Consider the following 14,080-nt stretch of genomic DNA (forward strand, 5'->3'; position numbering starts at 1 on the left):
AGGCTGGAAAAAATTCAGAAAGTCCAGTTAAATCATATTACAGTGAAGAGTAATAAACAAAGTGAACCCAGCAAACACTCAGGGTTTTCTACCTCAGACAACAGCACAGCCAACACTCCCCAGGATTACAGTGGGAATATGAAATCATTTCCATCCCGAAGCCCTTCACAGGGTGATGAAGATTCTGCTCTGATTCTAACTCAAGACAATCTGAAAAGCTCAGATCCAGATCTGTCAGTGAACAGTGATCAAGAGTCTGGGGTGGAGGATTTAAGCTGTCGGTCTCCAAGCGGTGGTGAGCGTGCACCGAGTGAAGACAGTGGTAAGGACCGGGATTCTGATGAAGCTGTGTTTCTCACTGCCTGAAGTTTCCCTTTGGAGTTCCAAAGTGAAGGACAATCAAGAAACACTTCCAAAAATAAGGGCATGGTGCAATTTTGAATAAAAATAACCTAGGATATGGGACATGTCATTGAGAATTGTAAAATGTAGCTATGAAAATGGAAAAACTGTCCAACTCTTAGTTTATTTAGATGTTGAAGAACAGGAAGTAGCCACTTCTTTTATTAAATATAAGGAAAAATTATTCATCATTTTGAAACTCGTTCTAGACTATGAAAATTATATTCACTGCAAAGCAATTACTTCTGTCATCACATGAGATTACCAATATAAATCTTCCTTGTCATAGCATGCATCTCCTCAAAAAGCCCCTTGACCCTCTTTCCTCACACTTGTTATGGTCTTGAATCCCTACTCTTATTTCACTTCCAGTTGCATAGTTTGTGTTTTCTATCTTCTGACCCTATTATCAGTATTTCTAAAAATAGGCATGTTGATGAGATATAACATTTTTGGTTAATGTCTTATATTCTTATGGAGTTTTGAAATTGTTTAAACTTATCTTTCAGGTATAATAATCACTTTAACTTTTCCTTAGATAATATATTTTGAATTGTTGATAATTTTGTTGCTCTTCTTTGGAATCTTTTGTTTCTCATCATTTAAAAAAAATGAAAAAACTTATAACTTACTTTTTCTCTAAGATGGGTCTAATACCTAATAAAGTAGAAGCAACATTCACTCTCTGGCTCTTACATATGAATTCAAATCATATTTGCTTTCTTAATAACAACCTTTCATTACTATTCCAGAGACTACACTATCAAGACTGAGCCAACCACCAGCCTGATTCCTGAAGTATAATATTGTAAAAATTAGTAGGGTAAAATATCAATGAGGGCAATCCCAGTTAAGACAGCCAAATTCTCTAATTCTTAACTGGGATTTGCCCTGTATTTTGCTAAAAAGCAGAACTTTACTAGGTAACCAGAACTTTTGATTTGAAGGAAACTACTAGAGGAAAGTCATGTTTGAATAGAGAGAAATAATATTCACAAGTTATGACTTCGAAATATTAGTTCTAGAATGTAGAAGGATTAAACTTACTTTTAATAACTTACATCAATATTTTAAATGTGAATTTTTTATTGGTGAATATATTACATTTTGCAAAAATGGGAGTAAGATGAAGAAAAAAGGCAAGAAAGTGACATTGCTGAAATCTGTAGTTTGAAAGGTTTGGGGCATAGTAATATACATAAATGAAATTATACAGTATAATTATTAACTGTGCATATTTAAAAATAGAAATTATTTTAATATACTAAAGACATGTAATATAAAATACTCTTTTAATGTTAAAAAAAAGCAAGTACATTCTTTAAGAATACAAAATCTGAGTATTTTCTGCTGAGTAGTTCCCAAATTAAATACAAGGAAAGGTCATTGATTTTCTATAATATATGTATGTAATAGAGAATACCCTCCTAATAAATACTTAGGATATAGAGTCAGTGGCTTTTACATTTTTATAACATGTAATTCACTTCATACCATTCTTGTAGTTATCTACTTTTAGACACATTTTTGCCTAAAACTGAGGGTGTAACTTTAATTTTTTCCAGTTGGGAGTATAAGTCTATAAAAACAATACTTTTTAAAAAATGAAATAGTATCTATGCCAAAAAGGACTATGCATTTATTTGGGAAAGCAAATAGTCTAATTTGATACATTAAATTTTAATTTTATAATGTGACGTCTTCCATCAGAGCCATAAACTTCTTAGTTCCCTCAATATTTTTATAAAACATTATATGTTCACTTATTCTACTTATTAAAAGTAACTAACATTGAAATCTATATAAAAGGTTACATTTATTGCTTATTAAATGTTCATTGTGCTTTCACAGAGCCTTGAAAGAGCACCCTCAATCCAACAAGACTAAATGCTCTTAAGACTACATTTTTATTTTAAATCAAACTGCAATCAGGAAGTGTTTTATTATTTAGGGTAGTGATTTAAAGCAAAGGGAATGAAGTGATATGTAACTGATATGGGCATATTACTTCTTAACTAGTAATTAGGGTTCAAGTGATTTCTTATTGAGTGATATTAAGGTAAATTTGACAGAACTAGGTAAGAATTTTGATCATGATTAAGCAAACCAACAATTGACCTTTTTTTATGGAATAAAGGAAGATAAGGAAAAGTATGGGAAATGCTAGAATAAACATTTATTCTTTAAGACCACATAAATCTGAGCTATCTTTCAATTTAATCATATATAGATGATTAAACCTTATTTGTCCAACAAACTCTATCCTAATAAAAATTCTCTAGGCTATTCCTAGAAATTTCATTCAACTTTAAAATGGTTATCTTTAATAGTATATATCTCATTGATTTAGAATGTTCTTCTCTTTTGAGATATTAATCTTTAAATCTTTATCCATAATGAATCTCTGTCCTAGTCTATTAAACTCCTAAGTTTTCCTCTGTAATTTTGATTTCCATCTAGTCTTCTATTATATAGTAAAGTAAAAAGAGAATATTTACCCTGCCATGTATGTCTATAACCAATTTTTACAAAGAAATATAGCCAAAACATTAGGCAAAACATCATTTAAGTTTATTGCAGTCATGAACTCAAATTCACACAGGCATAAATTCTTTCCAGCCTAAATGACATACATAACCTATAGCTGAACTAAATAATCAATTTGTATAATGCAGATAATTGTGATCAAACTTCTTTATTTAATGACTGGTTAAGAGGTTATCTGATAAATTAATTGAAGTAAATTATGTATATACATATATACTTTTATTTCATTTCGGCAGAACAGGAGGTAGATGAGCACCTCAATACCTAAACCACATCTGCGTTATCTTTATATGGTATTTCCACAATGCCTTATTTTTAAGGTGCTTAATAAAATTTGTAGATCAAATGAAATTAATGCTATTTTAGAAGGGCTCTGTTCTGCTGGCCTCTTGTTCTGGGATATACCTATTTCCAAGAAAGCTACCTGATTTATTTGTAAAAGTTTGGGAATGCTATATCTTCCAGTTACTGTGGTGATTGTTGTGAATATTAATGTCTGATGGCCAATGCTATCACACCAGATATTGTCACATACAATAAGGAAAGTTCTGAATGCCCAAAAGACTTTCAAAAATTTGACACACTGACTTTTACCTCATTATCTCACCTACAAACCAGAAATAATTTTTTCCTCTGGGCATTCTGAAGATTAAATAGCATGCCCTTGGCACAGTGCCAACAAGACAGGCAATTAATAAAAGCTATTTTCTGCATCCAGCATTGTACTTTTTTAGTCCATGTGAATATTTATCTACAAATGTAGACTAAGTATTAAGTATTTTTCAATTCTAATAAGTCTTTCCCCTAAAACTCTACTGCTAAAGACATGTATAAGAAAGAGAAAAATGAAGACAAGATAATCTGTATTGTATGCAAATGTTGAAATGATAATCACAGGGGGATGAAATTTAAGCAAAAATATGCACTAGGTTGTTTTGTGATTTAGATACTAGCTTACCAAGCCGCAGATATATAGTTAAAGATTTTCTCCCTTTAGAGTCTTTTAGGGCTATCCATAGAATATGTTCATTTGGTGACATGGCATAGAAGCAAATTACTGAACACAGTACAAATGGAGAGAAAATTCATTTAAATTCATTCAAAATTAGGATTGCTTAAAATCTAAATATTACTTTTGCTATTACTATAAAACTTTTCTCAGGAAAATTTAATTTACAAAACAGTACGGAAAATTCATTGATTTTTTTTTTTGCATCTATTTTTATTAACAAAAAGATATTTTTTAACATTAGGAATTTAGAACACATATCCATCCTACAACAAACCCATCAGATACTTATGTTTTAAGAATTAGCCTGCAAGTTTGTTTTGGACTGGTTTAAATGAAGCCAGTCATTTTCTTAAGTAAAATATTTATTTAACTGTATTGCAACATAAATGTATCTTTAGTTGTAAAAATAAAACAATATATGAACAGCTGGTTTACTCTTTTGATTTATTGTTGGTATTAAAAGTTACTTACTTGAGATGGCACACTGTCAGGTCTGATGTTTCCTGACACTATGAATATTTAAAAACAATTTGCCCTTGAAAATTTTATCATCCAGAAAGAAAGAAAAAAAGAGAAAAGTCTTTCCACAGTTGAAAATTTCTTCAAAAAAGGTTGAGAGGAAAATAATCTAAATAGCACACCATTCTTGATAAAGAAATGAGGCAGCTTTGAATTAAAACTACAAAATAAAATGTTTTATAAAGTACTGAAAATTAGCTAAAATTACATGCATAGGCATTTAACCAATAATAAGAGGAATAGCAGCAGAACTTAATGATAGAATTTATCAACAATAAATAAACATTTTTAGTGCAAATAGTGCAGAAAATTTTCCCAAAGCAAAGATCATAGCAATCATTTTGATCTATACAAAATCAGTCTCAGTTCTGTGTACAATCTATATAGTATATCTGAATTCAGCCCCCATGATGAAATGCCAATTTGCAAATCATAAATATAAAACAATGTGCTTAAAGTTTTATGTTCCATTTTCCTCTTGGCAGTTCACGTTTTCAGGAAAATCTAGAAAGAAAAGAAAATTTTAAAAATCTGAGATTTAATTTGAGGTGATAAATTTTCATCCCTTTACATTCTCTTCCAAAATTTACCTATAACTTGATTATGAGGGAACAGGGGTAAGGAAAAAATTTTAGTATGTTTATGTAAATTAGCAATTACTCAGTGTCTACTTTCTTCTCAAGCTGTGGGGAATGCAACTTGGTATCTGCAGACAGGGAATTTACAGTGTGATTAGAAATAAGATACAAAACAATTCCTGCCAGACTTGGCATAAGTAAAGTACAAGGAGGCAGAATTATTTGAACTGGAGATAAGAAATTCCAGTCACTTCCTTCCTTTGTATTATATATTATACCTCTTACTACATAAATAAGCATACAACCATTAGAAATCAGTTAGATATTTCTTTAATATGATATTGGCTTAAATAAAACATGAAGCCCACTCCCTTTTTTAGGGATCTTACAATGCTCCTTTAAAGTCCACTCCTTTAGCCTGGTTTACTGGGCAGAGGACCACATGACACTAATCATCAAGCCAAGCTGATTAGGCCAGGATGTGTATCTCACCTGGGAATTTGTGTTAGCACGCCAGAGACTCTTGTTTTCTCAAATGGCTGCTTGAACTGCAGATTTGATATAATCAGTACGAGGGAAGCAATGGTTGAGGGGTGAACTGAGAGAGAAGAAAGTGCTAGGGATATAGTTTAGTGGTAGAGTACATGATAAGCATGCAAAAGATCATGGGTTTGATCCTAGTACCCAAAAAAACAAAAAATGAACAAACAACAACAGATGCAACAATGAGAAACAAGTAGTCCTCGAAAGCATGAAGAAAGAAGGAGCTATTTTGGTTAAGTGGCTCCTAGAGTTTTCACAGGAGACTGAGCTGTACTTTATTCACTTCAGCTCTATAATGTATCCCTGCATTATCTAACTACATAGTTTTTTTTTTGTTTTGTTTTTGAGAAGGGGGCAGGGGTAGCAGGGATGGAACTCAGGGGCACTCAACCACTGAGCCACATCCCCAGTCCTATTTTTTGTATTTTAATTAGAGACAGGGTTTCACTGAATTGCTTAGTGCCTCACTGTTGCTAAGACCAGCTTTGAACTAGCAATCCTCCTGCCTCGGCCTCCCAAGCCACTGTGATTACAGGCACGCACCACTGTGCCTGGCTACCTAGGTTTTTACTTAATCTTGCTAGGGTGAGATTTGCTTATTCAACCAAATCATTCTTAAAACAAAACAGGCAGGGAGGAAAAAGGACAGACTCTTACCGGTTAAGAACATGAACAAAGAGTGGTAGAAGGAAGAATATGACATGTAAGACAATATAGGGAGAAAATGGCAAATTAAATTGGATGATTTGAAATATATGCCAGATTATGGAAACAGTAAAACCACAGAGAAATCTGACATTGCAGGTTCATTACAGGTTCTGGAGAAGAGATATTTTATGACAGAAATGGTACTTTAGGAAAACCATTCTGTTAGTGCTGTATGGGAAGGAAAACCCTAAAGTCAGAGGGATTAGCCAGAAAATCACTTGAATAATCTTGGTGTGAGATGGAAAGAGAAAGACTGCAAAACCAGAAGTTCTTTTTTTGGTAGTGGGGATTGAACCCAGGGGTGACCACCAAACTACATCTGAACTTTTTTTTTTTTTAATTTTGAGGCAAGGTCTCACTAAGTTGTTGAGGCTGACTTTGAGCCTGTGATTTTTCTGCCTGAGTCTCCTGGGTCACTAGGATTACATTTGAAAGGAAGAAATGACATGACTATTTCATGTCAACCAAGTAATATGGCACACTCCATACTCTGAACGAAATCAACTCTTAACTTATAATTCTACATAAGGAGCTATCTGGTGTTGAAACAACATTTCATCTAAGCAAATATACTGTGGAAATATCCAAAAGATTTCTAGTGAATACATGCTTATTTATACAAGATCATTTAATATGTAATACAAAGCATTCTATGTTACATAGTTCAGTAGCTATGATAGAATTATACTTAAAGCTGTCTGAACGAGCACTGTTATTAACATTTACTTATGCAATATCCTTGAGACTTCAACCTGAAATGCAATTTACCTATAGTGGAGCATGAAATTGGCTGTGCATTGCTATCACCTGTTGAAGTTTCTCTTCCTTGGCTCTTCTACAGTGGCAAATCTAGAAGATAAATTATTTAAAATATCAGTCACATCTCCAAAAATGTGCCTATTACTTCTTACAGTATATTGTAATCCTTTTATCCAATGGACACTATTTCAAGTTTTGGATGTTTAAAGTAGCTATTCCTCAGAATTCAAGAATCCAAAAAGCCATTTATTTAAAAGATAGCTTTTGCCTGCAAATTCCAGAATGCAATACAAATCCTGATCCTTTATATTAATTCTTATTATTTAATTTAAAAATATCTGTGTCTTAAAGGCCAAATATTTCTCTGACAGGTGGATGATGATACATAATGGGGGCATAGGGGTTGGTAAAAGAAGAATGGAGGAACTTTGGATTGTGTAGAGGGAAATGGGGAGGTTGGGGGTGGGGGAAGGAAAGACAGTGGACTGAGAGACATTATTACCCTATGTACATGTATGATTACACGAATGGTGTGTATCTATACTGTGTACAACCACAGAAATGAAAATTTGTACTCCATTTGTGTACAGTGAATCAAAATGCAGTCTGTAAAAATAAAAAAAAGAAAAAAATGGAAATAATTAAGTCCTGATTAATCAGGAAAAATTAGCAAATACAAACTTAAGGTGTAGTTATGTAGTACAAAATAACAGACCAAAAGTCAATGCCTTAGTACTATAACATAGGCAAGTCACTAACTCTATGAACTTCAGTTTTCTTCCATAAAACTTGCAGATGATAAAAATCTGCCTCACCTGCCTTAACTCCCTCTCTCTCTCTCTCTCTCTCTCTCTATATATATATATAAAAGACATGTTTCTCATGTCTTATAATTACCAATAAAAGATTATTTTAAAAATGTGCTTAGAGAAATTTTGTAAACATTTAGGACTTTACTAAAGGACAAGAAACTATAATGCAGACTTTTTTTGTTTTTTTCTTTAAATACAATGGAAGTATCAGAACAGAAACTGAAAATTTTAATTATTTTTAAATTTGTTTTTTAATCTCTTTATATTATTCTCATTAAACAACTTGTGAAAATGGTTGTTATTGAGGAGTACACTGTAACTGTTAACTAGAACAAGGCTAAATTATTAGCTTCCACAGAATGGTACAGAACTATCATTTTTCAAACAGAACTGTTATTTGATTTACCTTCTTGTACACTCAGAACAAGCAGGTTTAATGTGATAGTGAGAATGGGGTGTTGCTATCCTTCTCAATAGAGGCTCTTCAGATTCCTCTCATAGCACTCAAATCCCCAGCTCAGTAATGTGCTGATGTGTTTTACTCATGGATATAATTAAGTAATTTGATATTATGTTGTCACTCATCCTCAACTGAAGAGTATTACATACTGTTCTCTTTTCCATGAAGCTACTGAGAAAATCGTCTATTTCAGTTTTTCCCTCCAAGAAATCTTCAGCGATATTATCAGATTCTTCTTCAGCTTCATGTGCAGCTACTTTCAATCTTGCCTGTAGGGCACTTGCACTACAACTCTGGGGGAAAAAACAAACAAACAAACTCTCTCTCTCTATATATATATCAAACACTATTTTTGTTTATTAAAAAAAAAACTCCTTAGAGGGAAATGAAGTAGAGGTATGAAGAAACATTTACTAGAAGCCTTACCTAGTAGCCTCAGTTTGAGAAAATCTGCTACCCTACAATGTCCACCCAGGTCCTTAGCTATTGTTTATAAGGTAGATACCTAACACAAGAAAAACCAATCCACTGGCTGCAAATTACTAAATGAGAAACTGGGCAAATCATTGTACTTTCCTGGGAACTCTGGAATTAAATGCTTGCGGGAAGCATCCTCTAAGATGACCCCTTTAGGACCTCTTCCTGTTATTCCTGCTCTTGTTTAGTCCTCTGTCCTGGAGTGTGGGCTGGATCTAGTGACTCACTTCTCATGAATACAATATGCAAAAATGATGGGATTAAATTTAACGAAAGAGGTGGAAGATTTGTACACCAAAAACCAACTGCTGGAAGAAATTAAAAGCTTAAGTAGAAAGAGATCTCGTGTTCATGGGCTGGAAGATTTAATATGATTAAGGTGACAATACTAACTAAAGTGTTCTACAGATGCAATGTAATTGCTATTAAAATCACGTTGGCAATTTTTTGAGAAATAGAAAAACCCATCCAAAAATTTATATGGAATCTCATGAGACCCAAAATAAGCAAAAAAAATTTGAAAAAGAACAAAGTTGGACAATTTATATTTTCTGATTTAAAAAGTTACAAAGTCACATTAATCAAAATAGTGTGGTACTGACATTAAAACACAGAGCAATGGAAGAGAAGAGAGAGCCAAAATAAACTCTCATATGTATGATCAAATGATTTTTGACAAGGGTGCCTAGTCCATTCAACAGGAAAAGGACAGTCTTTTCCAAACAAATGATGCTAGAAAAACTGGCAATCCACATGCAAAAGAATAAATTTAGAATCCTACCTTATTTCATATACAAAAATTAACACGAAGTGGACAAAGATCTAAATGTAGGAAGTAAAACTATTTTTATTAGCCATCTTAGTGTGTATAGAGTATACCACATACAGGACTATCCAGTAATGCACCATTTTCTTATCACCCTTGCTAAAACTGATTATCAAGTCTTACAAGTTTGGCTCACAGGATGATATTTGATTTCGTTTCTTATAAAAAAGTAAAATATCACATATGTTCAAATGCTTCCACTTACTTATTCACTAAATAATGAGTATCTACTAAGTGCCAAACACTAGACCAAGTACTGAATAATATAATAAAATAGGAGAGGTCTGCACTCTAGTACCCCATCGTGTAATATAGTTTTTAAATGTGTAAAATATGCATAATCTCCAGAGCATCTTGAGTGAACACATCTAGGGAAAAGCCGCAGAACCAAGATAGTGTGTGTGAACTTTTTATTTTTTATTTTTTTAAGTGTTTCAAGAATCACTTCAGGTAATTCCTCTATAAACCTTCAGGGGTCAAAATAACAGTTAAACAGAATCTTTACTGGACATGTGTATTTCTTCTCTTGTGAGTTTCTTGTTTTCTTCTTCACTTTTCATTGACCATTGCCATTAATAGTTGTTTGTCACAAACTGCTACACACATTTGTTCTCTTTCATATTTCACTTTTTACAATTTTTGAGATTAAAAAATTATTTTGTACGTAATGAAACATCAATTTTCCTTTATGCTTCTTCCTCTTACAATGCTCAGAAAAGTCTTTCTTACTGTAATTTTAAATAACAACAATAAAACTCCTAGAGAGATAGTTGACTGTTTATGGTTTCCAAAGAAAGTTTTTGTACAAATCTGTAAACTATATAATGATCTTACTTTCTGTAAATGGATACTAGACAACCAAGTATATAATTTACTGAATCCTCAATTTTCTCAAATGAATCATTCACATATATGAGTCTATTTCTGAACTATATGAAACTATTTTTCTACAAAAACTACTACATCATTTTAAATCATGAGGTTTTACAGTGTATTTTGATAGTGGAAAAGGGCAGTCTTTTCTATTATTTCCTTTTTATTTTTTCCTACTTTAATCCATTTAGTCTTTCAGATGAACTGTAGAATAAATCCATTAAGATGTTTTTAAAAAATACTTCTGAGAATTTGGTTATAACTATATGTATACATATTTAACTGTTTTTAGTTGTAGATGGACACAATACCTTTATTTTATTTATTTAATCATTTATTTTAATGTGGTATTGAGGATCAAACCCAGTGATCTACCACTGAGCTACAACCCCAGACAATAAGCTTATAAATATTTGGGGAAGAATGCAATGTTTATAACATAGTATCTTTCATTCCATGAATATTCTGTGTTGCTCTAAATAGTCTTAGAAAATAGCTCAAGACTTCTTTCATGTTTACTAACTTAAATAAAGTTTACTAACTTACTTCATCAGGTTCAGTTCTAAGTATTTTATAATTCTGTTGCTATTATAAAAGCTTTTTTTCCTCTGTTTCATTTTGGAGTACTAATTGCTGGAACATATGGTGAAAATTTTCTTCTCTCTCTAGGATTATTGATTGCTTATTTTTTGGTAAACAACTATTTCGCCTCATCTTTTCTAGTGTACCTTTTACTTCCCCTGTCTTATTGTAGTGATCAGAACTTCCTAAGCAATATTCTGCAGCTGTGACAATGGGGCACTACTCTCTTATTCCCAACATTAATGAGATTCTGGAAATGTTCAGTAATTAAATGTGATGTTTACACTTGATTTCTAACTTTTTTTATCAAATGAAAATTAGTTTATATTCTTAGTTTACTAAGAGTTTATATAAGGAATGATGTTAACTATTATTAAAAGCTTCTTTAACATCTACTAATTTCCAATCTGTATCTAAGACTATTTCAGTTGATTTTCACCCATTTTCTGAGAGGCAGGATTGCTTAGGTTTGACTCTGATCCCTAAAACTTTCTATAAAATGGAAAATAGTGAAAAGTAACAATATCTGTCTTGTAGGATTTGGGCTAATAATAGGCCAATATATATAAATATCCTGGTGCAGTGTAAGACACACATTAATTGCTCAATATTAGCTACTATTCTTATTTTTTTCTAAAGGATAATCATATCTGAAATTCATTATAAATTATATTCTCCTTTACCATCTTTTTGTTTGCTCGTATTTTATTTCTATTTAATGTTTTATTACATTGGCTTTATCTTCCAAAATTTGATTTTGAAGGAAATATAATATTATTAATTATGATGACTTATTGGTAGGCAATAGAGATTATTCCCTCCATTATCTTTATTTTTAAAGGTTTTTTTTTTTTTCACAGATATAGGCTGAATTTTATAAAATACTTTCATATATTATACTTTTCAATTTGACAACTTTCATTTAAAATATTTGTACGTAAGCTTATAAGTGAGTCGGAAGTTCGTTTTTTTGGTTTTTTTTTTAATTATTGGTAGGTTTTACTAAAAGTATTATACTGCTTTTATAACTTACCTAGAAGTTATTTGTGGGGCTTTTATATTTTCCTGTTTTGTAAACATGGTCTGACACAAACACAAATGATTTATAGTATCTCATAACAGAACTGCCCATCTATATTTAAAGGTATCAGGCTTTGTACAGAAAGATGTCTAACAAATGGTAGCTGATAATAGTCAAAGAAACGTGGCCCATGCAAACCAGGATGAAAAGTTCTCATAGGAAAGGAAAAAAACTAGACTCTTACCTCACTAAGTTCATGCTGCCTCTGCATCTTCTTTTCAAAAGTAGATTTCATTTGTGTAAGTAATTCATACTAAAAAAGAAAATAAAATTCAGTTTCATTCTATTTTTAAATTGTATAAATGTCTTCAAAATGATCATTAACTCACCTTATCTAAAACAATTTGCCTTTTGGCTTCCAAGCTAGGTTCCAAAAGAAGATTTTTTCCTGTAAGATAAATTCTCTGGTTATTTCCAGATAAAGATCATGTTTTTCTCAGGAAATAAGAAGTTAAATAAGGCAAAACATACTTGCTAATTCCTCAATACTTTTTACCAAGTCATTCTTGTCTGTAATAATTTGTTTCAGCTGAGGCAAAGTCAGGAACTGTTCTAGTAATACTTCCTCTTGTTCATTCATATCTGTGAGTTGTGATAAACTAGAACACAAAAGACATATGTTGTTAATGAAAATCAGTCATCTAGTATTTCTCCTTGATAAATACTCACAAATTTTCTATTTTATTTGGTTGATAGGATTGTAAATAATTTTCATATGTACATGTAAGAAGGCTAATTATAACCTAAGAGGAATATAAAACATTAACCATACTGGAAAGTAGATGTGGGAGATTCTACAGGACAACCAACCAAGTTCTTCAATAAATATATAATAGTCTATGTATAAAATACATATATATATATGTCCATGTATAAGTGTGTATGTGTACTTATGTAAATACATTTATTTATGTGTAGGTATAGGTATATGTAAGTATATGTGTGTGTATAAAGGCAGAGAGAAATGGTTCATTAAGATACTTAAGAAAGCTAGCATTCAAATACAGTAAGTGCACTTTTTTTCTGAATCCTGATTCAAACAAACTACCAACAAAAAAAATTTACTTAATAAAATATTGGAGCAACAAGGTAACATTAAAGAATTATTATCATTAAGGAACAATGAAAGATCTAAATAGGCCAAGATACATTTTGAAATAATTAGGTATAAATATATCCAGAAATAATTTTCAAAGAATAAAAGTGACAGGAAAAAAAAAAGATTTGTTTCCTTAGTAACTAATATTTCACTCTGAGCATACAGAAAAATCTCTCGGTATAGACTACTCACTCAGTAAATGCAACCTGTAAGAGCTAAAATTGATTTAAAAATTATCCCCCTAAGACAATCACAATATAGGAATAGTGAAAATTTTTAAAAAATCTTTTTATTTAATATGAATATGAAATGATAATCTGGTTTATATTTACAAATAAAATATATCCCAACTTTACTCTCTTTTTTACCTTAATTCTGAGAGTTCTGGAAACGCATCAGGAACATCTGGCATCTTATAACCAAAACCATTTTGGCTTATCTAAAGAAGAATTTAAAGGGTGTTAAATTTCAGCCATTTTTTTGATTGCTCCCTTTTACATATAAATAATTTTTAATCTACTACTTCCCATAACTATTTTCATGATCATATCAGCTTTTCATTCATATGGCCCTTATGCTCCATGCTTTCCTCCTTCTTTCTTTTTATTTATTTTTTTCCCAGTGTAACTTTGTACATATAAGGTTACTTCTTATTTTTTTCTTGGTGAGGGCCTTTTAAGAGCCTGTGCTAGCTTTCTTTCATTGGGCAAGTGTATGACTGTAAAATAAATCTCTTCAGGGTATCTGTAACAGGTATGGGAAATATCAGTGGATTTCATGGATATAGATGAATATAATTCTT

General features: G+C 31.6%; 2 protein-coding genes across 2 annotated transcripts in view; one reads left to right on the forward strand and one right to left on the reverse strand.

Moving 5' to 3' along the window:
* Nucleotides 1-4,539, forward strand: part of MTMR7 (myotubularin related protein 7) — a 92,114-nt gene extending 87,575 nt beyond the window's left edge. Inside the window, exon 14 of the mRNA XM_079143132.1 lies at nt 1-4,539. Coding sequence (XP_078999258.1) covers nt 1-366 — 366 coding nt within the window. The 3' untranslated portion in view covers nt 367-4,539.
* Nucleotides 4,389-14,080, reverse strand: part of VPS37A (VPS37A subunit of ESCRT-I) — a 26,164-nt gene continuing 16,472 nt past the window's right edge. The window contains exons 6-12 of the mRNA XM_079143133.1: nt 13,647-13,717; nt 12,651-12,778; nt 12,509-12,567; nt 12,364-12,432; nt 8,490-8,633; nt 7,078-7,158; nt 4,389-4,984 (exon numbers count right to left, since the gene is read on the reverse strand). Of these exons, the coding sequence (XP_078999259.1) occupies nt 7,078-7,158; nt 8,490-8,633; nt 12,364-12,432; nt 12,509-12,567; nt 12,651-12,778; nt 13,647-13,717 (552 nt within the window). The 3' untranslated portion in view covers nt 4,389-4,984. The remainder of the gene's footprint in view (nt 4,985-7,077; nt 7,159-8,489; nt 8,634-12,363; nt 12,433-12,508; nt 12,568-12,650; nt 12,779-13,646; nt 13,718-14,080) is intronic.

The sequence above is a fragment of the Sciurus vulgaris genome, assembly GCF_902686455.1.
Source record: "Sciurus vulgaris genome assembly, chromosome: 5".
NCBI classification, from domain to species: Eukaryota; Metazoa; Chordata; class Mammalia; order Rodentia; family Sciuridae; genus Sciurus; species Sciurus vulgaris.